At 64.9% G+C, this 27,659-nt stretch overlaps 1 protein-coding gene across 7 annotated transcripts; it reads right to left on the bottom strand.

Moving 5' to 3' along the window:
- Nucleotides 1-287: 287 nt before the first annotated feature.
- Nucleotides 288-26,928, bottom strand: PWWP2B (PWWP domain containing 2B). Of its 7 annotated transcripts, none has more exons than XR_003518717.2 (5): nt 25,725-25,879; nt 15,208-16,817; nt 11,544-11,658; nt 893-1,053; nt 288-782 (listed from the first exon to the last, which is right to left on the bottom strand). XR_003518717.2 is itself a non-coding variant. In XM_027587795.2 (3 exons), the coding sequence occupies exons 1-2, from the start codon at nt 25,847-25,849 to the stop codon at nt 15,221-15,223; spliced, it is 1,722 nt and encodes a 573-aa protein (XP_027443596.1). In that variant the 5' UTR covers nt 25,850-25,879; the 3' UTR covers nt 288-1,053; nt 15,208-15,220. The 7 variants fall into 7 exon arrangements, 2 of the variants coding, with proteins under 2 accessions (XP_027443596.1, XP_027443612.1); XR_003518718.2 differs by adding an exon at nt 19,080-19,197 and having other exon boundaries at nt 288-1,053; nt 25,725-25,858; XR_003518719.2 differs by lacking the exon at nt 25,725-25,879 and adding an exon at nt 26,820-26,928 and having other exon boundaries at nt 288-1,053.
- Between the last annotated feature and the right edge of the window lie 731 nt (nt 26,929-27,659).

Here is a 27,659-nt window from a genome sequence, read left to right as displayed (position 1 = left end):
ATCCTGGCCACAAGAAGTCCCGCTGGGGCGGCGGGGCCCTCAAAATGCTCTGGAAAGAGGTTACCTCCGGGTTAGGTGCTGGGGGTCCAAGCACCAGGGACAGGCCGAGCTGCCGCCGTCCCCTCCGGGACGCCCCTGGGCTCGACTGAGCAAGCCAGGAAACCAGGAGAGGGCAGGTATCACTGGCAGGAGCCAGCACAAGGCCACCCCGTTTGCAGATATGCTGCCCCACCCAGGGGAGCCGCAGGGAGCAGGTGGGGAGGGGATGCGGCCCCCCGGGGCCACCTGCTTCTCAAAGCTGCCACATCCCTCCGCAGGCCCGACCTCCCGCGACGCAACGGGAGTGCGCCTCAACACAGACCTCCCTTTACTCTCGCTCATGTTTAAACGAAGAAAGAGCAGAACCCATTTTCTGTTTCTTTCTCTTTTTGGTCTTTAAAGTGACAGAAAGGAGAGAGGAGTCCGCTCTTACAAACACAGGGCCAGGTTGCTTTCCTGTGGAAGTCTGAACGTTCCCAGAGCGGCGCCTGCCCCAGGCCCACAGCCTAGGGAGCCGCGCAGCAGTGTGGGGGGCACGGCGGCCCCTGAGGGCAGGTGCTGGGCACCTGGCAGGACCCCGGCTTTGGGAGGGACATGGGGTAGGCAGGGTCCCCGGTTCTCAAGTGCACAGAGACCCCGTGCTGGGCCTGGCCCTGGACGCCCGACGTGGGGCACCCCGCCCCCATTCCGTGGCGCCCCCGCAGGTGCAGACGAGTCGGCGGCAGCGGCGTGAGGCTGGGCTCCTGGAATTTCACAAACCAGAAGAACTGAAGTCTGAGTGAGGGGAATAAATACATTCAGCGGAGAGGAACCGCTGTGCTCGTGGGGGCGCTGTCCTCCGGGCTGGACACACCTCCTCTCTGCGGAACCACGAGCAGGCGGCCCCCCCGGGCCGGGCATGTTCTGCACACAGCTGGCCAGAAGGCACGCGGGGTCCCTCAGACGGAATGGGGGACGTGGAGGGCACCCCCAAAGTCGGAAGCTCCAAACAGCCGTGCTCTCATCGTCGATGACCTTGACGGAGGCAGAACGGGAAAGAGGTTACGTCCGGGTTAGGTGCTGGGGGTCCAAGCAGCGGGTCAGAGCACCCACTGCGGGTCTCTGAGCCGTGTTTCTCAGGCTCTGCCTCGCCAGGGGTCCCCAAGGACCCCCAGCTCCCAGTGGCCCTCACCGCCCCAGGAGTCCCACCTCCCTGGTGCCCGCGGCGCCTCCCGGGCGGGGTCCCCCGACCCTGCACACCGTGTCCATCCTACCTCCCAGGGACCCTGAATTTCCCAGAAAAAGGTGCAGGACCCTTGACTAACTGGAAGCCCAGACCACGGGGCTCCCCGTGAAGCACACAGGGGTTCTGAGAGGAGGCCTACTGTTCTAGATCCTTCCGGCTGCTCATGGCCTGGGGGGCTGGGGAAGCTAATGGCTGTGCACATGGCCCTGGGGCTCACAGCTTCAGGAACCCCGACGTGCTACCGTCAGGGTATGTGACTGACACCTTCTGGAGAGACACGCCCTCCAGAAGGGTTTGGGGGAACCCTCTGGGGTCGGGGGGCAGACCCTCAAATAAAAAACCTTCCCTAGGTTGGTGGGAAGTCAAGCTTCAGCCCTGCTTCTCAACGTGTCCCCACCTCCCATGTGACCACCCAGGTCCCCAGAGGGCCGTCCCTGAGCAGGCGGCCCTGGCCGCAGGGGCACATGGACACCTCAGGCCATGTCTCGACACCAGACAGCAGCCAAGCCTGCAGGAGGGGAGCCCGCCTGAGGCCAGCAGCCTAGAGGGGAGCGTTCTCTGCCACAATCCCCGCTTGCCCATTAGTCAGGGGTGGACGGGGACATGCAGGTCTGTGGGGTCACTGGGTCACAGGAGGCTCCCGGCGGGGGAGGGCAGCCAGAGGCCCGTCCTGCCAGACAGTGGCTCCAGGAAAGGGGGCGCCACAGAGCGCCACTGGCCACATCCTGTGGCTCTTCCCACCAGAAGGTGTGGTGTCCCCCCACCCAGGGCGCCCTGAGGCCACCACAAGAAGCAGAAGTGACGGGGGCACCTGGGTGGCTCAGGTGGTTAACCAACTGCCTTCGGCTCAGGTCATGTCCTGGAGTCCCGGGATCGAGTCCCGCATCGGGCTCCCTGCTCGACAAGGAGCCTGCTTCTCCCTCTGACCCTCCCCCCTCTCATGTGCGTGCTCTCTCTCTCTCTCTCATTCTGTCTCAAATAAATAAAATCTTAAAAAAAAAGAAGCAGAAGCGACAACGAGCCCGTCCTGGCTCAGCCCCCAGGAGACCACGACTAGGTCCCAGTGGTTGAGACCACCGTGTGCCGGGAGGAAGCGCAGACGGCCACCCGGAGGGGCCCTGGGTGCGCCTGAGAGAGAGAGACAGAGACAGAGAAACAGAGAGAGGCAGACGCGCACAGCCACGTGCAGTCCGAGGGTGGGGCGCCACGCGGCAGTGGCCACAGCAGAGGAGTCTGTGGCCCGGCGCCCCGGTGTGGCCAGGACCCCGCAGAATTGGAAGAAACGCGGTGCCCGCAACCTCTGAAGCCGGTGTGTTTGGGAGAAGTTTGTTCACACAGCGATCACACGCATGTCTGAAAGCACTGGGAGATTTGATGTCCCTGAGCTGGGGACAAATAAATGGTAAGAATATAAAAACTAGGCAGCCAAAAAATGAGGCAAATTCAATTCCCAGAGAACAGAGCCGAGCAGACCAGAAACGCAGTCCTGCTGATCTGTGTGGACGCGCTGTGAATTCCCACGTCCACACCGAGTCTCGATTCAGCCCCACCTGGTGCTTGTGTGCGTGCCCGGGGGCCGGGGGGAGGGGGACTTCTACAGTTGCTCCGTCTTCATTTTCTACAGAAAAAATGTCCGCGAGCGGCGCCTCGATTGAAAAATCATGGAATAAGAAACAGCAGGAAAGTGCACCATTTCGGACTATGGAGATGAATTCTCTCATGACACACTTTCTGTCACCAGTGGGCCTTTACAATTTGAACATACATAACACCGGTACAAATAAAACTTAAATGAAAAGAAATTACGTTCAGGAACACCTTACTCTCGCGGGAACCGAGAATCAGAACCTTCTTCCATTTACGCAGGATAAAACCCCCAGAGACAGAGAAACCCACGTTTCCCCCCCGCCCCCGCCGCTCCTCCACCAACACTGGGCTCCCCCCTCACTGCCCCAGTGCAGCAGGGGTCAGGTCCCCGGGCCAGCCTTGTGCCCGCCACACCTGCCCAGGGGGCTGGCCTGGAGGGAGACAAGGTGGTACAAGCAGGTGGCTGGGAGGACCTGGGGCCCAAAGCAGCCCGGGGATGAGGCTGGGTGGAGGGGGCAAGGCACTGACCTGCCCACGGAGGGCTGCTGGTCATGGGACAGGGCTGACATGGTGGATGGCCCTGCACTGCAGTGTCACCGAGGCGGGGGCACACTGCCCGCCCAGGCCCGGACCCACTGTCAGGTTCCTGGGGGCCCAGGAAAGACCTCAGGGCAGAGGCCTGAGAGCAAGCAGCCCACCCGTGAGTGGTCTGGCTGGGAGGGGGAAGGAGGGACAGGCTGTCCTCCTCTGTCCAAAATGGCCAGGACTCCAATGAGCCGGAAAGGCCCCCTCAGCGGCTGCAGCAAGCCACACTCGCCCTGCCCCGGGGTCTCAGGGGGTGGGAGCAGCAGGCCCTAGGGGGGCAGGAGGGGCAGTGGGCACAGAGAGAGGACAGTGATGACCACGGCCCTGGTGGTCTGGTGGGGAGCGGACAGGGAGCAGCTTCGCTGGGTTACTTCTATTTTGACAACAACCCCAGGGGTGCCATCACCCCAAGGGGCTGAGGCTCAGAGGGGCTCCAGACCCTGCCCAAGATCACTCAACCAGCTTTGGGGCCAGACTGCAAACCCACATCCCAGGGAGGCCAGAACAAAGCACCACAGACTGGGCAGCTCCAAACACAGAGTCCTTCCCTCCGTCCTGGAGGACAGATGTCTGGAATCGAGGTGTCCCCAAGGGGCAGCCCGGTCTTTCAGAGGCCTGAGAAGGGGACCCCATCAGGCCCTAGGCCTCCGTGGTCGTGGAACCACCCCCCACCCCCGCAGCGTGGCTGGACAGCAGGCTGAGCACCAGGAATGAGGGGCTCCCAGGTGACAGGTGCCTCTGCTGGGAACAGTCCGCCCCAAGTCCAGGCCTGACCACCCACCCTGGCCCCAACCACATACCCTGCAGGGAAGGCTGGCTGTGTCCAGACCGGCTCTACCGTCCCCTGGCCCGTGAGGGACAAGACCTGAGCAACACACGCTCAGCGGGTAGAGGTTTCTGCCCTGACCTGGGGCGCAGTCCCTTCCCTGGCCAGGCAGAGGCCCTGACTCAGGGTCCCCGAGGAAGTGTCCCCCAGAAGAACGTGACCCGCTGTTGCTGGGTACGCTCTGCTGGGGGAGCCTCAGGGAAGCTGGGTGAGGGAGATAGCCACTGTGCGTGGACTGGACGGGGGCTGGATGGAGCCCCCGCCCCTCCTCCCCACACCCGCCCCAACTCTGGCCCCGCACTGCTGAGGATGGCAGACTCCCAGCGACTGGAGGAGCAATCCCTTCCCGAGAAACACGCACCAGATCATAGCCGGGCACACAAACCCATCCCGTTCCCGCCAACACTTCACCTCTCCCTGCGGGGGCGCAGCTGGGCCCCCCAGACTGTTCCCGTTCCGGGAGAGGCGCAGCTGGGGTCGGGCAGCCCCACCTCCACAACGCCTCCACAGTCACGGGGAGCTGAGTGCAGGGGAGGAGCAGTGAGGAGGGGTGAGGAGGGGTGTCGGGGTCTGGGGAGGTCACAGCCCATCACAGGGGGGGCTGCTGGGGGGCAAAGGCTCAGCGCCACCCAGAATCCAGCGGCCGCCCCTTTCCATTGAGTGTTTCGGGGGCTCCCCTCAAAGGCAAGCACGCTTCGCGCCACTCGGTCCCCGGAGATCATTAAAACTGCTCACGCCCCGCTCCGCGACCGACCTTTGGAGCCATCCGTACACATCCCTCAGCCGCCTGCCTCGTTCCAAACACGGGATTCGAGCGACCTGAGGAGGGCTGGTCGTCACTTGGTGTCTGCCTCAGGGACACTGGCTCCTGGAAGCCCTCCGGCTTGGCCGGGCCTCCATGAGAAGAGCAGGTGTTCCTAGAAATCTGGAGACGGCCGGGCGGGTCCCCTGCTCTGCTGTCACCCCAGCCAGGAAACCCCTCAGCATAGGCTTCTTTCCTCCCGCCCCTGCTGGCCCGGACGCCCCGTCCCAGAGCAGCCCAGCCCCCCCTGCTGTCCCTCCTACCGCCCCCCCCCCCGACTTGGAAACAATGGCAAAAGTGAGGTCACCACACAGGTTCCGGCCACCGCGCCGAGAAAAGCTCATTTTTCCCGGGACTTCCTGGGCAGGGAGACGCCCTACTGGCCGGGAACCAGCCCAACGGCCCAGCAGGCTGCCCACCTGCTCCAGGGAGGACAGGCTTCCCTGGTGTCCCTGGGCAGGGCACTGGCTCCTGCATCCACCACGCAAGCACTCGGACAGCCCCCTACCCGTCTGCCCCTCAGGGCCCCAGCGGAGCACACAGGAGCTGTGTCCCCCACAGGGCCCCAAGGTCACCACCGCGGGCCCCCCAGTCGAGGTCGGCTGAGGCTGTGCTGCCCGTCTGAGACACTGTCGCCCCAGGGACCGGGTCCTCCGTTGGAGCTTGCGGGGAAGACGGCGGTGACCAGGAGGGCCTGGACCGCGAGGGCATCGGGCGGGAAGCATGTCGCGAGCGGCCAGTGCTCAGGCCCCATGACGGGCGACCAGACCTGCGGCTCTCTGCACTTAAGGCCTGTTTGCCGAACCGCAGCCGGCGGCACGGGTACAGCAGCCCGTGGGGAGCAGGAACCCCCGCACATCCCGCAACAAGGCGAAGGCCCACAGCTGCTCACCGCGCATCACTGATGGCCATCCTCAGACACAGAATACATGCAGGGCCCCCAGGAGCCACGCAGATGCCCAACACACAAGACCCCGCCCCTCGTAAGTGTCTGCCACACACACAGGCCACCCATGCTCACATCCGGACCTGTGACCTCATGCCCAGCCCCAAGAGCCCCACAGCATGTGGCCTTCCAGGGGCCACACACACAGGCACTCTGCCACTTGGCCAAGCACGGCCACACCCTCAACCCTGCTTAGACCAGCATGGCCTCGGCCATGGACTGAGCACCCCGTTCTGCAGGACCAGGCCCTATGCCACCTGTTTGGTCCCCACGGTTCCTGTAGCCACATACACCCATGCCGCACTGCAGACCCTGGCCCAGGTGTGGGGGTCCCCAGGCCTGGGAAACGGGGGTGCAGCCCTGTCACCCTTGGGAAGTTCAGAGATGCCGGCAGGAGGCCTTCAGAATCAGGGTCAGTCACGCCCACCGGAAGTGGACGAGTCCCAGGAATGGCCGCATTGGAAATGCCAACTCCTCCGAAATGCGGAACGGGAAGATTGCTGTTGGGAGTCAGGTTTCCCCAGGATATCCAGAAGGTTAACATGCGGCCCACACCTTGTGGTCCAGAGGCCCAGGCGCCCGGCTCCCAGCCAGTGCTCCCCCTCCATGCGGGGAGGGGCCCCGGGAGGGCCTGTGATCCACGTGACCTGTCCACGTGGATGTGGGAGCCTCCAGCTCAGGGTTCATAGTCCAGAGGTGCCTCAGGGAGATGCCAACCTGCCTATCTGCCCCAGACCCTCTTCCCAGGCTGCCTCCCCCTCCAGTTACCCTTCCAGCCATAGCTGGGGAGCATTTCCCCTGGCCCCCGTGCTGAGGGTGTGGGGACACAGCAGGCAACTGGCTCTCGTCTCCAAGGCCAAGGCAGGGCCGCCCAGCAGCCCCTGGCATGCTGGACACACAGTGCAGAGCCTGGCCTGGGAGTGAACCCTGGCTCCGTGCCTCACATGAACCAGTGTCCCCATCTGGGGTGCCACGGCCCATCCTCTGGGGTCATGGGCCCCTGCTGCCAGAGTCTGAACTCACAGGAACTTACCTGACGGGGAGACGGCACACAGAACAGGGTGTGGGGTGAGCGAAGCTGTGCACGGGGAGCTCTGGGAGAGCCTCCCCAAGGAGGGGACACAAAGCCATGACCTTGAGGAAGAGACAGCAGCCAGCAGGTGTGGAGTGAGGCAGGCACTGTGGCTTTGCCACCCAGTGCCACGAGCCAGGACCCAGGGAAAACCTGGGTTCTTGGGGGCCTCCCTGCCCTGGAGCCTGCAGCCCCACCACTGGGTCGGGTCGGAGTCTCAGGTCCCCCAAGGCCCGTAGGACACAAGCACCTTCCTGCTTGGAGACCTGCTCCCACCCCCAGCACATAGCCTGCCTTGTCTGAGGAAAGCGTGGACAGCCCGCAGTCCGTAAGGATGCTGAGGAACAGGCTGCGGTGTGCCCGTGCGCTCTGCCGGGATGAGGACGTGGTCCTTGCCTGTGGCCTCTGCACGTGGCCACCAGCATCTTCTCGGTGTGGGGCAGAGAGAAAGCTAGGCATGGGGGACTATGGATGCCGCTCAAGCCTAAGTGGGGAGAGGGGGCTTCACGTATGTGTCTGCTTATGTCGCAAATGTAGGAGAACCAACCACCCCCGAGCCAAGGCTGAGCCCCTGTGGGGTGCTCCAAATGGGCCTGGTCGCATCGATTTGACGTGGGACCCTCAGAAATGTGCACAGAACTACGAAATACACACCAAAATGTACAAAGACAGGAATATGTAGACGTGGAAAGTAGACTGAAATCAATGACCCTGTGTTTTGAGCTCACAACAACCACAGAGAAAGGACTTGTCTGGATGACTTTGGAAGGGGAATCAGAGCCCCCAGCCCGTGCAGGGCCAGACCCCAGGGACAAGATGATCCACAAGGAAACCTTGCAGTGTCCCCCCTAATCGCCCACGGGTGACACTGCGGTGCTGTCGTTTTGACATGATGACATGCGACACATTCCACAGAGATTAGGTGGCTCAACATTACATGTCAAACACACGGCATATGTACATTTACTATTCCACATACAATACACACGCTAACGTTTACACGGAAAGTTCACACAGTTGACCCTTGAATAACAATGGGGATTAGGGTGTGGCCACCCGTACGCTCAAAACTCCACGTATAACTCTGACTCCCCCCAAATGTAACTACCAACAGCCTGCTGTGGACCAGAGCCTCACCGACGACACAGCCACTGAACACGTATGTTGTATGTTGTGCATATGACACGCTCTAGTCTTACAAAGAAGTCAGCTAGACGAAAGGAAACGTTATTAAGAAAACTGGAAGGGAGAGAAAAATTTGCTCTTACACATTCACAATACTGCGGTGTATTTCTCAAAAAAACCCGCCTACAAGTGGACCCGCGAAGGTCAAACACGTGTTGTTCAGAGGTCAACTCTAATGACGTGAGTTTCACGAAGATTTTCAGCGTAAGAGAAAAGAAATGCAAATATAAAAGTTAAAGAAGTAAAAATTCCGAATGAGAAAAATCAGTCACAAAGTCACGATCTCTCTTCTTATTCCCAAACCTGTCACTGGCAAAGGCTAGAAACAGCCGGGAAACAGCGGGGAAGCTTGGGGCCCCTCATGGCAGGAGGGGTGGCCAACAGCTGTCTCCGGAGAGGACCCAGGACCCCCTGGGGGCGGGCCGACCCCAGGTCCAGACGGGAAATGCCCACCGCGAGCCAGAATCCCGTCAGGCACAAAGCACAGCCGTTGCCAGAGACGACACGGGTGCTGGTGAGCTACCCGCCAGGGACAGGACAGAACGAACACCCAAAACCGTAGTATTTGCATGGATGGAAGGGAGTCACGAGCTTGTGTGACATGCACACGCCCAGGACAGAGCTCACTGGTCACTCTGGAGAGTGGTCCTGCCTTTGTCCTGCAAGACTGCACCTACGTTACGGGGTGACCAGTGTCCCTGCGGGATGGCTAAGCAACGGACAGGGTAGCAGTGCTGAAGAAGGGGGGCCGCCTGCAGGTCCCCTCCATGGGGGTGCAGTGCGGGTCCTTCCCCAAGTGCTCTGGGCCTCTGGGTTTGGGTTCGGGCCAGGGGTACAGAGGCGGGGTGGGGCCAGGGACGAGTATTTGGAGCTGGGGGGGCACGGAAGCCATGAAAATCAGGGCAAACAGGGCTCTTCTGCCAGGCCAGGCATCTCACCAGGGGGAAGGGCACCTGCCTGGACGCCCCCCCTCCCCCGCCCCCCACCAGGAGAAGTCCCCTCACCCCAGGCACCTGGTGCCCGGAAGAGCCGCTGCAAATACCCCATGAGTCTCCCGGGGAACTGCGTAGCTGCTGCCCCTGCCTCGCCTCCCCCTGCACCCCACCTGGCCCCCTGGCCCTCCCAGGCACGCAGGGCCCTGCCCGGAGGAGGCGGCAGGGGCGGTGCCGGCAGCCGGGTGGCGGGACGGGGCCTGACTTCCCACAGCAGGCTCAGAATTATAGGCCTTCGCTTTCCTTTGGGAACAAAATAATTACAACCTTCACCGAGGACTTGAGTTCTCTGAAAGCGAGAGTCCACTGAGTCCACTGAGAAACCCATCTTCAGAAGTGGAAGTACCTTTTTATTTAGGGTTGGAAAAGACAAAAGCCAGTTTGGGGCATGCAGCTCAAGGACCTTGTTCCAAAAGGGAGAACCCACAAGGAAAGTGAGACCGCAGAGCCAGGGTCTGGACACCTCCACCCCAGCCCCACCAGCAAGCGCCCCACAAGCTTCCAGCCTCCATGGGGGCGACGCCGCCAGGCAGGCGTGAGGCCAGGCCCAGCAGCTCCGTGAGCGGGATTGGGCTGGCTCTCCTGCAGGAGCTCCGTAACCCGGGAGAAATGAGCACCATGGAGCTGAAGCGCAAAGTGGCCCGCGGAGCTGCCAGTACCCACCGCCACATGCACCGCCTCCCGGGCAGGACAGCGGATCCCTCTGGAACGAGTCCGTCCATCACCGCACAACCCCCGCAGGCTCCACTGGACCCCTCCCTGAGCCCAGCTCGCCCGTCGAAGAAGAGGCTGGTGGGCCTGAGCAGGATGGACATGCAGGCCCCTTACCCATCTGCTGGCCAGACAGGAGGAGGCCGTGGGTTAACGGGGCCCCACAGACTTCAGGTCCCAACCCCGGGGACTGGGGGACCGTCCCCTTCAGTGGGAAAGTTGTTGCAGGTGTGATTACACTAGGACGCTGGGATGAGGCCACGCTGGGTTACCCCGCGGCCGTCCTCGGGTCCCTGCGGGACACTGAGGAGGAGGAGAGGCCATGTGACCACAGAGGCAGAGGTTGGAGTGATGCCGTCACAAGCCCAGGGACTCTGGGAGCCCCCGGGAGCTGGAAGGATCCTCTCCTGGAAGCCTCCGGAGGGAGCGCAGTCCTGCTGACACCTTGCATTTGGGGTCGGGCCTCCAGAACCATGAGAATAAAGTCTTGTTCTTCCGAGCGGCCAGTGTGGGGGTACAGCGGCCACAGGAAGCTAATACGTGGGATGAGGCTAGCCCCAAGGACGCTCAGTGATGCTCAGTGAGGCATGAAGTCCAGTCCTGGAGTTGCCCACCCCCCCCGGCACCACGAGGGGGATGGCTGTGTGACCCCAAAAAGCTCCTGCCCTCCAACACCCCGGCCACTGAGGCAGGAAGGGAAGTGCTGGGGTCTTTGGTTCCACAGGAGGCTGGACAACAGCCCTGGGGCCCTTCCCGCTCACACGGAGCCTGTGAACTTCCCACTGGCCCGAGAGGCTGGGACGGGCCCCGGGGACCCTGCTGCCCCCCACCCCGGGCCGCGCCACAGCAGAGCACCACCAACAGCCCGCCCACCCCTCGGCTCTGCCCAGGAGGGGCCCCAGGCTCCAGAGGCCCATAGGCGGTGCTGTCGGGGCTCCCAGGACACTGGGCCCCTTGGGGCGTGCTCCCCATGACCGTCAGTAACGGCTCTGTCCCCGCACACCCTGCCGGCCCCTCCCATCCGTGAGCGCCCGCTGCCCCCTTGAGTCCGTGGCCCCCCTGCCTCTCTCCTCTGCAGCTTCCTCCGCCCTAGCGGCTGCTCTGTGGGGCCTAGATCGTTCCCCAGCTCCATGACCCCAGCCCCAACGCTCCTGAGTACTGGGCCCAAGTCATCTCCCAGCCAAGACTCAGGCACTCAGGCCCCAGCCAGCAGGGGCCACCTGGTCCCCAGTGGTCCCCAGTTCTCAGGCTCCTGCTCCTCACTCTGCCCTTTGCCCTCCATCGGCTCCCCACCCTGGCCTCAGCTTCTGTCCTCCTGCCGTTCCTCACCCCCTGACCCCACCTGAGGTCTTTTCAGCCCAAACGGGGCCATTCACCCCTCTGCCTAACGGCCCCCATGGTGTCCTTTGCTCTCAGGCCAAGGCCGCCTTCTGGGCCTCAGCATCACCGTGCCCGTCTGCCTCCTCCCCCACCCTGGAACGTGCAGGCTTCCTCCTGCCACAGGCCTCGGGCTCGCGCCCTCCTTCTGCCTAGGACACTCACCCCCCAGCCTATTAGCTCACGATTAGCTCACCGTTCGCGCTCAGCCATATGTCACCTCTTCCAGGAAGCCTTCCCGGATCCCCAGTCCAGGTCAGCTTCCTCGCCAGATGCTCGCTGGGGGGCCCTCGTCCCTTCTCAGCACGTTCCTGTGTGTGATTATGCACAAATTTGGGGGCTGTGATTCACAGGGTGAGGCCGCAGTGACACTGTGCCCCCTCTGTCCCCCATCTAGTGGAGCTCTCGGCCCACTGGGGGTGGGCAGCCACCCTCAGGAGTCGCCATCACCTTTCAGGGTGGGGGACTGGCCCCACGCTCTTGACCGTCCCTGCCCCGCCTGCAAGATGAGGCCCTCTGACCAGCCGAGCCCCTCAAGGTCCAAGCCGGAGGAGGATGCCCACCCATCCAGCCAGGAGCGTGAGCCCGTCCCCACCCCAGGAGTGCAGCCTGTGACCCTCCCACCTGCCCTCCCTGGGGGGCCCTGACAGCCTGTGGGGGGGGGGCACGGGAGGAGCCCCTGTGAAAAGAGCCCCCACGGAGCCAGAGAGGGCATAGTGGCCACCTCCACAGGCGGCTGCCGACAGGTCACTACCAGGCTTCCCGGGGCCCCCTCACGCACCACCCAGCCCTGGAGGCAGGGCCGTCGCTCGGAGACAGACAGGGACAATGAGGTCCGAGTTGCCGGGCTGCTGGGGCCAGAGCAGCAAGCGACCAGCCAGGCCAGTGCCGGGCGGCCCTGTGTCTGTCCCTGGAGGTCAGGGCCTTCCTCAGGAGGAGGCCCACGTCCCCCCAGGCTGGACCGGTGCTCTGGGGGCAGTCCCTGCCAAGGGCCACTGTGCCCTCTCACCGCTGCCCTGGCCACCATGTCCCAGGCCGGCTTGGCACTTCTCCAGAACGTCCCTGTGGGCACCCCAGTCAGCTGAGCCTCCAGCCACCCTGCAAGGCGGGCAGAGGAATCTCTCGGGACAAGATGCTGGGCACAGAGGCCCTGGGAGGGCCCTGACCCCGCGGGGTCGGCTGGGATTCCCCCTGACTGGCGCGGGGGGCACTGCAGACACCGCCTATGTCCTTGGGGCCCGCTAGCAGCGCCCGCTGGGCTGGACGCGGCCTAAAGTACAAGCTTCCCCAACTGGTCTCCCTGCCCAAGCTCCAGGCCCACGCAGCCCTCCTCCCAGGGGGCCCAGGTACTGGCGGCCAGACAACCCCCATCAGCATAGCACACACACTGTGCGGGGCAGCCCCCTGCACCAGACCCTGCGGCCCTGGGCTTGCCCAGAGAAGCCCACCGTCCCCACAGAAGGCAGTTCCCAGTTTCCCCTTCAAGGAGCAGGCCAAGGGCCTGGCCCCCAAACAGCATCACGGACACGTGAAAGCAAACTTGTCCACCAGGAGAGCCCCGCTGACCAGCGCCAGCCTATTAAACACCAGCTGGTGAGGCCCTCAGAGCACAGTCTTCCAACCTCAAAACACAAAACTCAAAAGCCAATCAGGCAAAACCACTTTGGGCTTTGGTGCTAAAGAGATCCAGCATCCTATGCTCCCAGAGCTCCACGCACTGCTGGGGAAGCATGGGTGCTGCCCAGAGGCCAGAGAAAGAGACTGAGACACACACAGAGACAGAGAGGGAGAGGGAGAGGGAGAGGGAGAGAGAGAGAGAGAGCCAGAGGAGGGAGGGAGGGAAGGAGGGAGGCAGGGAGGGAGGGAGGGAGGAGAGGCCAGTCTGTGGGCACAGCCCCTGCAGCAGCGAAACCTGTCTGGCCAGATTCTTCCCTCTGCTTCCCGGTAAACACAGCCAGCCCGGAACAAGCTGGCCAACATTCTCCAGGGGTGGGGGGCTCCCTGTCCCCCAGGCCCCCCTGGGCACCGGGTGGGCTCACAGTCCCTAGTAAGCGCCCACTGTGACCAGGGATCCGAAGGTCACTCTTGAGGACTGACTGCTCACCACGTCCTCGCTGACACGGGCCCACAGTTCACGGGAAACGGGCAAGTGGGAGAGGTGCCTAGGCTCCACACTGACCCACAACCAGGCCAAAGGCAGGAGGGGCCTGGTGGGCGGCGAGCCTGGGTTGGGGACGGCAGAGGGCACACAGATGTGGGCAGGACCCCACAGAGGGTCCCCAGGCCCCCAGGCCGTGCCCGGAGCAGGGAGACGCGTCTGACCACTCCCCAGACCTCTCCGCTCTGGGGAGCCAGCCACCCGCCCCACAGGGCGCCCCCAACTTGAGACCCTCGCTGGCTCGATGCCAACAGGCTGGTGCCATGCCCGCGCCCCAACATGAAGAGCCAGAGCTCACAGGAGCTGTGCCTGGTTCCGGAAAGGACAGGTTTGTGTCTGGACCCCTGGGAGTCATTCAGGGCATGTGACGGGGACTGACACGGGACGCAGCGGGGGAAAGGGTGGGGGCAAGGCTCCCAGAGCCCTGCCTGCGACCCTGCCCGGGTGCCCCCCTCATCGTCATTGCTTTCTCAATCCTGGGTCCCCCAATCCACGTGGCACAGCAGTGAGAGGGGCTCACGCCAGGTGCCCCACAAACCCCTTCCCAAGCACATATCTGCCAGCCCTGCTAAGGCCTGAGGGCGCGAGCTGGGGACTGTGGTGCCAGACAGGGGGATGGGCAGGTGGACCAGACCGGGCAAGGTCAGCTGAAGGTCACAGGAACCAAGGCAGAGGTCCAGCTAGGATGGGGGACCACAGCTCTGGGCACAGCCCCACCTCCCCGCACCTCTGTTTCCACGGGGTCAGGAAGACAGCCACGGCCTGACCTCCACAGAGGGACCCCACCACACACCCTCTGGTCCAGCCCAGGCCGCCTGCACAGGACCCACCTCCTCCCAGGGGGGAGGCCACGGAGGGGAGCTGGCTCCGGGAGGTCCCCACTAGGGCCAGTGACCCGCTGGACACCCCCCAGTGCACAGGTCCGAGAGCTGGTGGCAGCTGTCCGATGAGACCATGCCCAGCACCTCCCTGTGCCGGGGCCCAGGGGACGCTCACGGCAGGCAGGGTCTGTCCCTCGGTCGCTCCCTCGGTCGCTTCCTGACACCCCCACATGGTGACCACAGACACCCAAGGAGGACCCTCCTAAGGCCCGTGGCTGAAGATCCTACAAAGTTCTCCTGGAAGGCCGTCGGAGGGCAAGAGGCCGGCCCGGGAACAGAGCCCAGAGCGACCCCCGGGAACCCAGAGCACCTGGCCACCACAGGCCCAGGAAGGACCCACACTGGCGCCGGGCCGGCCGGAAGGGTGGGGGGCGAGGGCCACCGGAGTGGCGTCTGAGGGCCCGCAGCTCAGTGCCCTTCCTTCTTCCTGAGTCAGGACCCACCTGGGGACAGGAGGGAGAGGGGCCACGGCTCCAGTCCAGGGAGAGGGGAGGCTGAGTCCTCTCAGAGCGCCCGGCCCCTGAGGAAGCCCCCACCCCACCCCTCGGTCCAGACCGCCATCTTTTAAACCTGCTCCTTCCTCAGGGTGGGAAGGCAGATAAAAGGGTAAGCAGATCCTTCACAGCAACACAAACGGGGCCTGTTCTGGGCACAGGCCTCGGATATGCCGCTACTTTGAAAGGCTTGCTCCGGTGACCCGCGAAGCTGAGTGACAGTAGCCGCGAGCAGGACCATTCTCCAAACGGCCAGGCGCTGGACATGGCCAGAGGCCGCGGCTGGCCGCAGAGGGCCGCCAGACCCCAGCCCCGGCGCACACTCACCTGGTCGCCTGAGTTAGGTCTCAAACTGGGTTAAGAGCTCCCTTATTTCCGGGGCCACGTGCTCCGCGGCGTTTGCAGCCTCTGTGATAGCCTTGCGGTACATCCCCTTCTTCTTACGGTTAAATCTCAGTTTGAAAAACTCAGAGAAAGGGGAGAGTTTTGAAGTAGACAAGAACGACGTAGTCGGAGAACCAAACCACGAGACTTTGGCTTCTTGCCAAGAGGGCTCCCCGTCCTCCTTCTGGCTAAGACTGAGGTCAAGCACACGCGCTGGCCACCAAGGGAAACCGTGAATCTTACCCCACACGATGTCCCCTACGGCCACCGTCCTCCCGTCCTCAGTAACGCACTTGGAGACGCTCTGTGTGTGCAGCCGGACTGTGAGCGGCGGGACCGTCTGCCTCGCGTCCTTGGACGAGGGCCGCGCGGACGTGCCGTCGCCTGACGACAGGTCACCCGTGTCTGGGGATGTGACTTCCGAGCTGGATGACTTGGACTCGTCCAGGCTGTCGCTGCTCCACACCGACTCGCTCGCGCGCTCGGTCCCCCGCCTGGGGCAGGTGGCGAGGAGAGCCAGGCTCTCTTGCCCGTGCGGACCCGGGGGACACCGTTTGAAGTCCTCATCCTCCTCGCCGGAGCTTCCAGAAGAAGAGTCCACCAGCCCACCGCCGGCAGAGCCGTGGCCGAGCAGAGCGGGTGCGTGGGCCCGGGGGCCTCGCCCGTGGCCATTGAGCGCCTCCACCAGCTCGGCCTTGTAGACGGGCTCCCGCTCCCCCGCCCCCCGGGGGTGGGGCTTCAAGCGGATCTTGGGGGGCGGCAGGTTGGTGCCAGGGGGCCCGGGACGCGTCAGCTTCAGCTTGGGGATAGAGGCGGAGGGCCCACCAGGGTCCTGGCTGCCCCCGTGCAGGGCCTGGGAGGGGCAGAAGGGCTCCAGGGACCCGTGCACGCGGGAGGGGATCTCCACCACCTCGCCTTTGCCCTGCGGCGTGCTGTAGGAGATCTTGATGGCCGGGCTCCGGGGGACGCGGGCCTTGTCCTCCGCCTGCCTTTCCCTCTTGCTTCTCCTCGTGCTGGTGGCTGCCGCGTCCCCTCCGCCATCAGGGTCCTCGAGCTTACGGGGCTCCCTGTCGGGGCCGGGGCCGCTGCCCACCCTCCGGCGGGGCCGAGGGGCAGCTGGGGGGCCGGGGCTGGCCTCGGGGGGGCTCAGAGTGCTCTTGCACTTCTCACAGAGTACTTGGCGCGGCCGCAGGCGGATGGGGCTCAGGGCAAGCCGGCCCGGGTCACGGTTACGGGACAGGCGTCGGCGGGTCCTCTTGATGGTCCGGGGTGGCGGCTGTGGTACCCACTGCCGGTAGGTGCTTCTCAGCCAGAGCGGGGGAGGGAAGGGAGCGCCTTCAAAATACGGCGGGAACGGTGGCACAAGGGGTGGGGGCGGCTTGGGGTCTGAGGTCTCGGGTGGCTGTTCCCCGCAGGGAGGCGGCGGAGGGCCCGTCCCCAGCTGCATCGCCTCTCCGTCCTGCTCCGTGGGGGCCGGGCCGTGGCAGCCGTTGACAGGGGGGTCCTCGGGCTGGGGCAGTGGAGTCGACAGGGGCAGGCCGAAGAGGCCAGACCTGGCAGCGGGGAGACAGAAGGGGACAAGTCAGGACCGTGAGGACACTGCTGCACCCAGTCCCCACCCCCAGGGGCCCGGCGGGATCTGGGTGCTGGCATGTGCCCGGAGCATCTGCAGGTGCCTCCAGGCTCTGAACAGGGGCAAACCCCTCCATGTGTCCCCCATGTGGGACATCCCAGGGGAAGGCATGTGCTCTATGAAGCCTGGGGACCAGCATGGAGGCCACCTCTCGGGTCTGTCAGGCACCAATGTCCATATCTCAGTGCATGTGGGCTCGCAGCTAGAGGCCTTCCAAGACCCGGTGTAGGCGTGGGGGCCCTGCAAGCCTGAGAACAGGGTCTGGGGAGTCTCGGGTGCTGTGACATGGCCTGACTGGGCCTGTGCGGGGTCTGCTCTGTGGCCAGTGGCCCCGGGTCACCGGCCTTGTCCACCCACTTTCTTCCCTCCTGAGGGAAGACCCTGAACATGCTACCCACGGGCCCAGGTGCCTGCCGTGTGCGAGGGTGTCCGGGGGTGGGGGCTGCCATGGCGGTCATGGAAAGAGGACAGGCGTCAGCCAGCAAACCAGAGCCCACTCCCTCCTAAATGCTGAGTCGGTCCCAACGGTCTTCACTGCCCGCAGGTGAAGGCGACATCCACACCACCCCTGCCCATCGCAACCTCAAAGGACCACCCCTCCTGCCTGGCACCCCCAGGCCCTTCCCTCAGGACCTCCAGCTCCAGGAGGGGAGTGGGCCAAGCAGCATCAACAAGGCCATGTGACCCATGGGAAGGGGACGAGAGAGGGCAGGAGACCCACCTCCCTCCCATGAAAACCCCACAGCCAAGGCCAAGGGTAGGGTGGCTCCCACAGGGCCCCCCAGCTGGGACCTGCCCAGCTAGAGGCCTGCTCTCTCCCCGGGAAGTGCTGGACCATGCAGCCTCCTCTGTGCAGACCTCTGGGCACCTTGTGGGGGGGGGTGTCTTGTGCACCTGCGGGGGGGGGGGGGGTTGTTGATGAAAGTCAGCGGGCAGAGAGCCTTCCAGAGAGGAGGGCCATCCCCGAGGCCCTGTGCTGTGGATGTCGCTGCATCTAATTGACCAGCGACCCACGGTGCAGCAGGAAAACATCCAAACGGTGAAAAACAAGCCCGATACTCCACACCTTTCTCCAGTGGTGAGCATGCATGACTTTTCAACAAATGTGATATAATCTCGCAAGACCACTTCAGCTAAAAGCTGTTATTTTTTTAAGCACAAAAGCAGACTTCCACCAAGTTGCAGGAAACAAGGCTTAGAACACGACACTTCTGTCCTCCCTATTTCGAATCTGACCAGAGTAGAAATGACAGATGGACACTTCCACTGTTTCAATTTCCAAATGGTTTCCCCATTTGCTGCTCTCCAGAAACATCCAGGCAAGCTAAGAAGGGCCGACCATCCGCGACATCACTGCCCCGCACACAGCCCCCGAGTGCCAGGGCCGGGAGCCGGGCACAGACGGGACAGAGGGCATCGCCTCCCCATGGTCTTCAGGGTCACGAGGTTGATGAACTAATAAACATGGCGGCAGGTCTGCGTGCAAACACTGCCCCGTTTTTGTTTAATTCAAGTTCATGGTAAAAGCCTGGAAACTGTGGTTTTCCTCCTTCCCATCAGGTTCTCATCTACCTGTGGCCATGCCCTGAATCTAAAGTCTTCGTGGGTGGGGCGGGGGCGGGGGACGAGGGGCTCACGTCTTCTCTTCATGACCAGAGTCCAGCAAACACAGGTCCATGGCCACCTGGCCCAGGCAGCCTGCGCCAAAGTGCTGACCTGTAACCTGTGGCCATGAGGGAGGGGGAAGTGGGGGGAGCAGTAGGGCCAGCCGGGGAGAGCGACCACCCAGCTCCCTCCCCAGTGGGATTGTGCCCCGGTGGCTGATGAGCCCCACCACCCCCTCCCCATCCTCCTCTGGGCATGTGGCTCTTCACCTGCCCCGTGGCCTGGGACGACCAGGAGTCCCCATGGGACGTCTTGTGCTGCCACCCCTGCAGCCCCAGGCCCCGCGTCCTGGCTGACCAAGCGGCAGCAGAGTCCTCTCCCTACACAGGTGCTGACCGTGTGTGCACACAGCTTCCTGCACCTCAGCCACTGCGGGAATCCAGCACTGCAGGATGTCCACACTAGGACGGGCTCAGACTCTTGGGGACCAGGGGTGGGAAAGGGGGTTCCCGGGGTCATGCCCTCACAGACCCCACGGCCCCAGCAGCCAGCACCAGTTTTCTAAGTCAGGATTTACCGGCGCAGAGCCACGCTTGCTGGTGTCCGGGCTACCCTGGCGGTCTTCCTGAGCGGCTGACACAGACGCTGCACGGACGTCAGGCCCAAAACTGGTGCTGTGCGGCCCGCTATGGAAACTGTCGGAGTCCAGGTGTGGGACATAAGCCCCTGCCCAAAGCTGCCCGCACCCCCACCCGCGGTCGTGACAGGCAGGTGTGTCAGCAAACGTCACCCCGAGTCCCCGGGCATCAGAGCCAGGACTGGACCCCACACCGAAGTCAGCCCCTGGTTCTTTCGCCAGGCTCCAAAAGCAGCTAAGAACTCTGAGCGCTAAACTCATGTGCTCACATGAAGGCACATGCGTGTGTGCATGCACGCACACACACGCATTCACTCACCCCGAGCTCCTGGGCCAGCATGTTCACTGCCCCTTGCTGTGAGGGGTTTCAGGATTCCCTCCATGTAACCCATAGCACCCCACGAAGGGGCCTCCGATGCAGGGGGTGTTAGCAAGGAGAGAGGGGAGGCCAGGGGGTCCCCACCCCGGGCAGCAGGGGTGCTCTGCCAGAGGCTGACATCCAGAAGACCCGCAGTGCAAGAGGCCCCCAAGGAGCCCCTCAAGGGACAGCCTCGGCCCCGCAGGCAGCACCTGGATGGCACACCGGCCCCTACACTGAGTGGGTACCCCAGCTAAGGCTGAGGCACAGAGCACCCCAACTGCCACCCCGTGAGCGCGAGACAAGGGCCACAGGGAAGGCTGCGGGACCTCTAAGAGGACACCCTGTCGGCAGGTCTATAGACCACAGGGGTCCCACAGACGAGGAGGGGTCCACACGGCAGGCAGGATCCACATGCCTAGACCTGGAGGGCTGTTCCCAAGGCCCCCCAAAGCCTACTTCCCGCCCACTTTTGCAGGCACTCAGACCATGAACGGGGGGTTCACTCATACCCTCCCCTTCATCTGCATCCCCACCCCCCCCAGGCTTCTTTGTGGTCACCCTGCTCATGAGACTGCCCTGCCCCCTGCCCCCAAGTCTGTGCCGGTGCAGACCCCCTCCTGCCAGGCTGGGGCCCAGGGCACCCCAAAAGCACAACCCCTGGGCAGCCCCTTTCCCATCACCCTCCACCCAAACCAACCCTTCATCCCCCCAGACCCTCCTCTGCAGGAGCCAGCCCACCCTGGGGGTTCTAAAGTCCTCTCCCCCTACAAGGCAGGCTGGGGCGAGGGGGCGGGGGGGTGGGGGGTGGAAAGTCCCCCTATCCCCGAAGGCCCCAAAGCCAGGGTCCAGGGAGGTTTTTGCCCCAGGTTTATGGCGCACACCCCCCTCAGGGAGTCCCTGCATGTTTGGGACAGAGATCCAGGCCCTGACCTGAGCCACAGCTCTAAGGCATGGCCCCTGGGCACAGGCCGGTCAGGCAGTGACCCCTCCCTGCCCTGGTAGGTCAAACTGGACACTGGCCTTGGCTTCACAGAGTACTGGGAGCCTGGAGAGCAGGCGTGTCCCTGCCCTAGCATGCAGGCGCCCTCGGCCTACGGGGGGGCTCCTGCCTTGGGCGGGGTGCCGGGGGGCTTCCAGAGGTCAGCTGCAACCCCCCCCCCGGGGGGTGGCACCCTGCTGAGGACCCGGTGGCTGGCCCCGTGACTCTGGCCAGCACACAGCCGCCACACTTCCTTCCCAGGGCGGGCCCTGTGCAGGCCACGCCCTACCCGGGCCACGCCCACAACCCTGGTGGGTAAACAGCAGCTAGGGGCTGGCTCCCTCCCCGGACTGCGGGCTTCAGCGCCAGAACCCTCCAGACAGCCCCAGGACACACACAGCGCAGCCGTCCCCTGCTTACGGATGGGGGGCGGAGGGAAGCCCGGGGACGGTCGGGGTCTGAACCCCCGTCCAGGCAGGCAGATAGCACCAGCCACTCCCCCTGGCAAGGATGGCAGCACCCTGCCCCAGTGGGGCAACCTCAGCTGGACTCCAGGGCATAAGGCGTGGCACCACCCTGCGTTTCGCCCACAGGGCCCAGCCCCGCAGTGAGGCCAGGCTGCGCTGACACTGGCTCGTGCCTGGGGATGGAGGCCCCGGCCAGCCCGGCAGTGCCCTGCAGGTGATACCGCAGGGCCTTGGGGGAGACAGCCTGCCAGGCCCCAGGCCAGGGGCCCAGGCACCCCCCCCCCCACCGTCCTGCCCTCCGTGCTGCTGAGGGTCCCCGCTGGTTCCCTCCCCAAGGACAGAGAGCTGTGTGGGGAGGGGCCCTGGGGACTGGGCTGCCAGGCTGGCCAAGGTCTCCGTGCAGGAAACTGGGGGACCCGGAAACAAAGCTCAGCACAGAGTCCTTGGGAGCTGGGGGAGGATCAAATAGCCTCAGCTCCGAGGAAAGGCTGGGGACACTGAGAGCCCAGGAGACTCTAATGAGGGTCAGACCCAAAAGCAAAGTAGTTCTTCCCCGGAAGGTCCCCACTCTGCCGAGACGAACGCAGGGCCATTTGCACGGACACAGGAGAGAGAAGCAGCCTAGCCTGCAGTCCTTGGCAGGAGACCCGCGGCCGGCCTCAGCTCCCCCGCCCCCCTGAGGTCTCACCCATGCAACCAGCTCAGCAAACCCCCAGAGCAGCCAGGCCTGAGCTGGCCCGCGGCCAGGAGGAGCCGGCCCAGCCGCCTGCCAGAGCTCCCGGCCGCCCCCGCGGCCTCCCCGCTCTGCAGACTCGGGACCCAAGTGGCTATGGAACCCGACAGCAGCCTCTGACCCCAGCCGGGTCCACGTTTGCTCCGGACTTCCCTTCCTCATCCTCCCACGGGGAGAGGCAACCCTGGTGTCCAGTAAAGAGGTGAAGAAACGTGGCTTCCGGACCAGAAACAGCCCAGGGGTCCATCTCAGTTGCCTGCAGGGAGCACCATATAGCCAGGAGCCTGCGGCCCCAGGGCGGACCTGAGTCCAGACGGCAAGGTCCGCTCTGTGGCCGGGCTCCCCGCGTCCTACATGTTGGTTTAGAAAATATATCGCAGTCCCCCCCCCCCCCCCCCGCCCCGGCCGGCAGCACCGAGGGACGGGCAGGAGCAAGTTCACGTGGGAAAGGGAGGCCGGGCCTCCAGGCCCACCTCTGCTCAGGGAGTTGGGGAAAACAAGTTGGCCGGGGAAGTCACAGCCTGGACACCAGCATGGTCCCTTGTCCAGGGCCACACATGGGAGGACGCCCCTCCCCCATGGTAGACCCAGGGTCTCTGGGGCCAGCCACGGGGCCAGGCTAGCACATCTGGCCCCCCGAGGCCTGGACTCAAAGGTTTAGCCACCACAGCAGCTGACTACATCCCTCTCTACACCATCTGGTGGCTACCCCCAGTCCACACCCCCTCTTCACCTCCCCACTGGCCAGGTCCCCTGTGAGGCAGCGGTCTGCCTGCTGGGGGTCACGCCACCCTATGCTACACTGGGCACCCTGCTCTCAGTCCCTCTGGGTCCCTGAGGACAGGGAGGGTATGCCCAGTAGGACCTGGAACAGGTGTCTGTCCTTATTTGTCCAGCGACACACCCTGGGACCGGTGACCAGTAGGAGTGCACCCCAGGTGGAACGAGGGTGCTCTCCTGCCCAGGGACAGGCCTGCTGCGGTTCCTGACTGGCTGGCTACAGAAGCTGGAGTCCCAACCTCGCAGGATGGGGTGTGGGTCACAAAGGCCCAGAAGTCTTGTATGGTAATCGCACCCTGGATGACTCACAACTGGGGAAGTTTGAAAAACACCAGCTCAGAGATGAAGGCCGGGGGCCTCGGGGTTTGTCAGACCTGATGGGCAGCTGGTCCTCGCTCCTGCTGTCCATGAGATCTTCCTTCACCACTCCGGGCTTCTGCTGTCCTTGGGCCATGCCTCAGACAGGGCCACCCCACTTGGGGGTCCTCAACCAGAGGTGCACCCCCAAACCACCCACAAAACAATGCCCACACCCACCCTGCACCCCAGTCTGAGCCTGTGGGGTCAAGGCAGGCCTGGGCCATCGGTATCCTTACTACACCAGAAAGAATCACGGCCTTGTAGGGAGACGGGAAGGATCGTGGCGAGCGGGGTGCCTGGCACTCAGCCCAGGTACCCAGTGGGGAGTCGATGAACGCAGGAGGATGCATGAGGGTGGGCACCAAGCAGCTGAGGGTATTCCCTCAGATCACAAAGCAGCTTGGCAGCAGGTTCAAGACTCGGGGGGGGAGGAGCCTGGCACCCTGGCCTGGCAGTGCCACACACTTGCTGAGACCTTGGAGGCCTCGGGGAGCTCTTCTCCTCTGCAAACATTTGGGGAAGGGAACCCATCTCCCAGGGTGCCAAGGGAGGGGATACCGCCTCCCAAAGACCCAGTGAGTCACCCTGCTTGCTGGGCCCTGCTCCAGGAGAGAGAATGGGACCTGCGCGAAGGGCCCCTCCCCTGGGACGGCTCTGTCCCTGCAGGAGACGTGGGCAATGATTTACCCCCACACGGGGCTTCCCGTCCTCCAGGTCTGCGCACCAGCTCTGGAAGCCGCTGCTAAATGACAGTTCCCGGCACGTGCCTGGCGGCACACCATGGGCACACCAACAGCTGCAGCCGGGCTGCCCTAAACACAGTCTGCACAACCCCACTGTGCTGGGACCCGAAAGCTCCCAATCGGGGCTCCCAGCTGCTGGGCCCGGCTGGGCAGGGCCCACACCCAGGATGGGGACCCCACCGAGGGACCAGCCCCGCCACTGTCACAGATGAAGGGAGGCAGGCACGGAGGAGAAACTGGCCTTGGGAAGTCTATGAACCCTGCAGCTCAAGGCCAGACACCCACTGCCCAGAACACCCAGGCCAGATTATAAGCTGCCAGTGGACCCCACCTGGTGAACGGGCTGTAAACAGGAGCGCTGAACTCTTAACACTGTGGGCCCAGAACAGAAGACAGGGTGAAGGCAGAGCGGTAGGCAAAGGGGGGGGTGAGGGTGGGCCGGGGCAGGTTTGGGACCGAGCCGTGGCGGGTTGGAGGTGCTGGGAGTGCAGCAGGAGCCCGTGAGGAGCAGAGCTGCACCCACCGAGGCCCGGGTTCTGTGGGTGGCTCCGGTTACAGCTCAACGTGGCCCTGGCAGGGCTAACGCCCACGAGTCTACGGCTGCCAGTTCCCATGCTGGGGAGCCCAGCCCGACCGGCTCCCTTCCACGAGGGGAGTGCTGATCTCCAAGCCAGGTTAGCCCCAGCCTGGGCGGAGGGGGGGGGGGGCAGGGGGTGGAGGCAGACAGAAAGGGAGGCCAGGCTGCCTCCTCCACAGACATTCCCCCCACAAGTCAGAGGGGCCCACAGCCTCCCCTGTCCTGAGTTGGGGAGCCCAGAAAACGGAGGAGGGATCCTATGCTGCAATGCCCCTCACCAAGGAGGAAAGGCCGGGCCAGGCACAGCCCTGCACAGACCCAGGAGCAGGAGCAGGCCCCAGGGGGCCATCCCGCCAGAGGGAGGAAGTAGTGGCCTTCAGTGGCAGGATACCTTGGCCACCGCAGGGCACAGGCTTGGCAGCTTCCAGGTGGCTTTGCTGCAGCACCCCCCCCAACCCCAGCCCCACCCCTTGGTCCCGCCAAGCACCCTCCGTGGTCTCCAGGGCGGAGTGGGGCGACAGTCACCCGGGAGGCCATATGTTAAATCACATGACTTGTGCATAAATGGTTTCTGGCCCATCTAATGGAGAGAGAATAGCAGCAGGTTAACTGTTGAAGAGTGATGGTCTTCCTACCACGTCCAGGCGACTGCCACAAAATCTGGGCCCCACGGAGGGAAAAAGTTGGGCCTCTGCAAGGGGAGCCATTTATTGCTTGCAGCCTCCAGATAAGGCCCAGCAGGAGCACTAAGACATCAGTGCCTGATTAATGCCTAATCATTTATCTGTGAGACAGCTCACGACCATGTGACACTGTATCCAGGAGACTCTTCCTGCTGCTGGGTCCCTGCAGCGGGCGCACAGGTGCGTCTCAGGGTGATGTGCCCCCAGGCCTGCCCAGGGACCCCCTTCCACCCGAGAAAGCAGGGCACCCGCCACCACCCCCCTGCCCAGCACCTCCACCTGTCTGTTTTCACTCCTACACTGCCAGGGTCTCCCCCACCCACCACCACCAAACACTGCTTTTGAATCCCATGGCTGGACACAACTGCTTGCCAGCAACCCAGAGCCCCGAGGGGCTCCTAGGAGCCTGGGGGGGGCCCCAGGACATTAGGCAGGGCACCCCCACTCGTGAGTGACTGGCAGGGCAAGTCCAGCGCTCATCTGAACCCACTCCCCCGCCACCCCCCAACCGATGACAATTCTGAAAACAGCCGAATTCAACAGTGCGTCTGAACAAAGAAAAGTGCGTTAATTATGGCAGACGTGCGGAGTTCGGGGAGCCGGCGGCACGCGGCGGCGGCGCGGGGACACGGGCTGTGCGCCCAGCGCCCGGCTCCCCTCGGCGCCCACCGCCGCTCCCGCCCGGCAAGTCGCGACGACTTTGAGAGCCACTTTGGCCCCCCGAGTGGCGGCCGCACTCGCGCGCCCCGGAGCCCGGACTCAGGAAACCGAAAGCGGGCGCCGGCGCCGCGCCGCCCCCGCCCTGGAGCCCGTCCGCGCCCTGGGCCCGCCGGCGCGGTGGGGGTGGGGGCGTCCCGGGAGATTCGTGGCGCCCCGGGGCCCGCGCCCCCACCCCCGCTCACTTTTTCGTGCAGTCCAGCAGGATCCCGGCGAAGCTGCGCTCGCCGCAGCTCACGGTGACCAGCAGCGCGCCGTTGACGACCTGCTCCACCCGCACCGGCAGCCGGCAGCCGGCCCGCGGCTCCATGCTCCCGCGCCGCGTCCCGGCCCGCGCGCCCCCGCCCCCGCCCCGCCGCCGCCGCCGGGTCAGCCCGCGCGTGACGCCGCCCGCCGGCCGCCTGACGTCACAAAGCTCCGCTCGGGGCGGCCACCGCGAGCGGGCCGGGACGGCGGGAGGGGCGCGCGGGGCACCCCCGCCCGCGAACGCGGGCCAGAACAGGGCGCCTCGGAGCCGGCGCGGAAGCGCATTGCGGACCCCCGGGACGGGGCAGGGCTGCGCCCTCCCCTGGGCCCCGCGGCTGCGAGCGCCCGCCGAGAGGACCTGCGGGCCTGAGCTCAGGACCCCTGCTCCAGGGCCACCCCCCCACCCCCACCCTCACTCCCAGCCCTGCCCGGCCCCCTCCTCCTCGCGCCCCCGCGCCCCCCGCCTCCGGTCAGGCGCCCGGTGGCCCCCCGGCACTGTAGGGAGGAAGTCCCGGCGACGCGAGCAGGAAGCCGGTCGGGCCGGGCCGCGGAGACGCGGGCGCCTAGGGGACACCGGCGGGCGCCCCGCGGCGGCCCACTCTAACCCTCGCCGCGGAGGGGGCACTTGGCGACCCTCTTGTGCTCGGTGCATCACCGGGTGACCAGAGGGCGCACGTCTGGCTCAGGGCTGCCTGTGCGCCTGGGGGTGGCCCGCGACGGCGTTGGGGAGGGGGATCCGTCTGCAGGTCTCGGTCGCGCGCCCCCGGGTCGCTGGGGAAACTGCGGGCTGCGTGCGACCCCGCCGCGCCCAGAGGGGCAGGGGCCCCACGGGGCGTTCACAGCGGAAAGGACTGCCTTTCCCGAGCGAGAGCGGGGCTCCCCCATGCGCGCAGCTGTCCGGCTGGGGGGCATGGGAGGTGCAGGCAGCGAGCAGACGTGGGCCCCACCTGGGACCCCTCCCCGGGCCCTGTGCTCCCGCGCGCCTCCAGCCCACCAAGACTCTCGACTATCCCGAGCCTTTGCGCATCCCGCACCTGGCTCGGGACCCCGTAACCGGCAGAGCCCCCAGGGCCGGCCTGTTGCGGTGACCTTGCCCCGGGCCCAGCACCGCCCAGCCCAGCTCGGCCGAGTTCGGCCGGCTGGTCCCCTGAGCCGGGCTTGCTGCGCCTGGCTGGGCACAGGAGATTGGCGGGTCATTGGGTTGTCCTGACGACTCGGACGCCGCCAGGCCCCGCCCCTCCATCTCCCCCCTCCCGCCTGGAGCCCAGCCTGCGCACGGCCCCGCCCAGCTCGGACCTGCGCTGTGGCCGCCGCCCCTGGCGCCGCCGGGGGCTGTCGGGGCCCGCAGTGGCGCCGCTCCTACTCGCCCTCAGGCTGCGGCCGCGGCGTGGGGAGCAGGCAGAGGGGAGCCCGGGCGGAGTCAGGGGGCCCGCCAGGAGCAGGCAGTGCCTCCCAGCCCCCAGTTTGACAGGGCTGAGGATCAAGGCCCAGGGAGCCCTAGAGGAGGCCTGGGAGCCCAGGGAGCACCTGTTCTGTGTGTGCTTGGGGGTTCCAGCAGACACCAGCCGTCCTTTGGGAAGTGAGGGACTCCACTGGCAGGCCTCAGGCACCTCAACATGGCTGCCCATTCTGGGTCAGGAGGCTCCCTCCCTGTCACTGTGGGGCCCCCACAGGGAGCCTCTGCACCCATAGGACTTTGCAGGCTTCCCCACTCCAGAGCTAGGTAGGGCTGGCTTGGGGGCAGAAATGCCAGGCCATCCTTGGTGGCAGGTGCCAAGCATGCCCCATATGCCTTCTGGGCACTGGGGACACCACCGTGAACCAGGTTCCTGGGGTTTGAGTCGGCTCCAGGACTGCTGGGGACATCCAGGTGT

Source organism: Zalophus californianus, chromosome 15 (assembly GCF_009762305.2).
Source record: "Zalophus californianus isolate mZalCal1 chromosome 15, mZalCal1.pri.v2, whole genome shotgun sequence".
NCBI classification, from domain to species: domain Eukaryota; kingdom Metazoa; phylum Chordata; class Mammalia; order Carnivora; family Otariidae; genus Zalophus; species Zalophus californianus.
The sequence above is the reverse complement of the archived record's forward strand: the minus strand, read 5'-3'. Positions and strand labels throughout refer to the sequence as shown.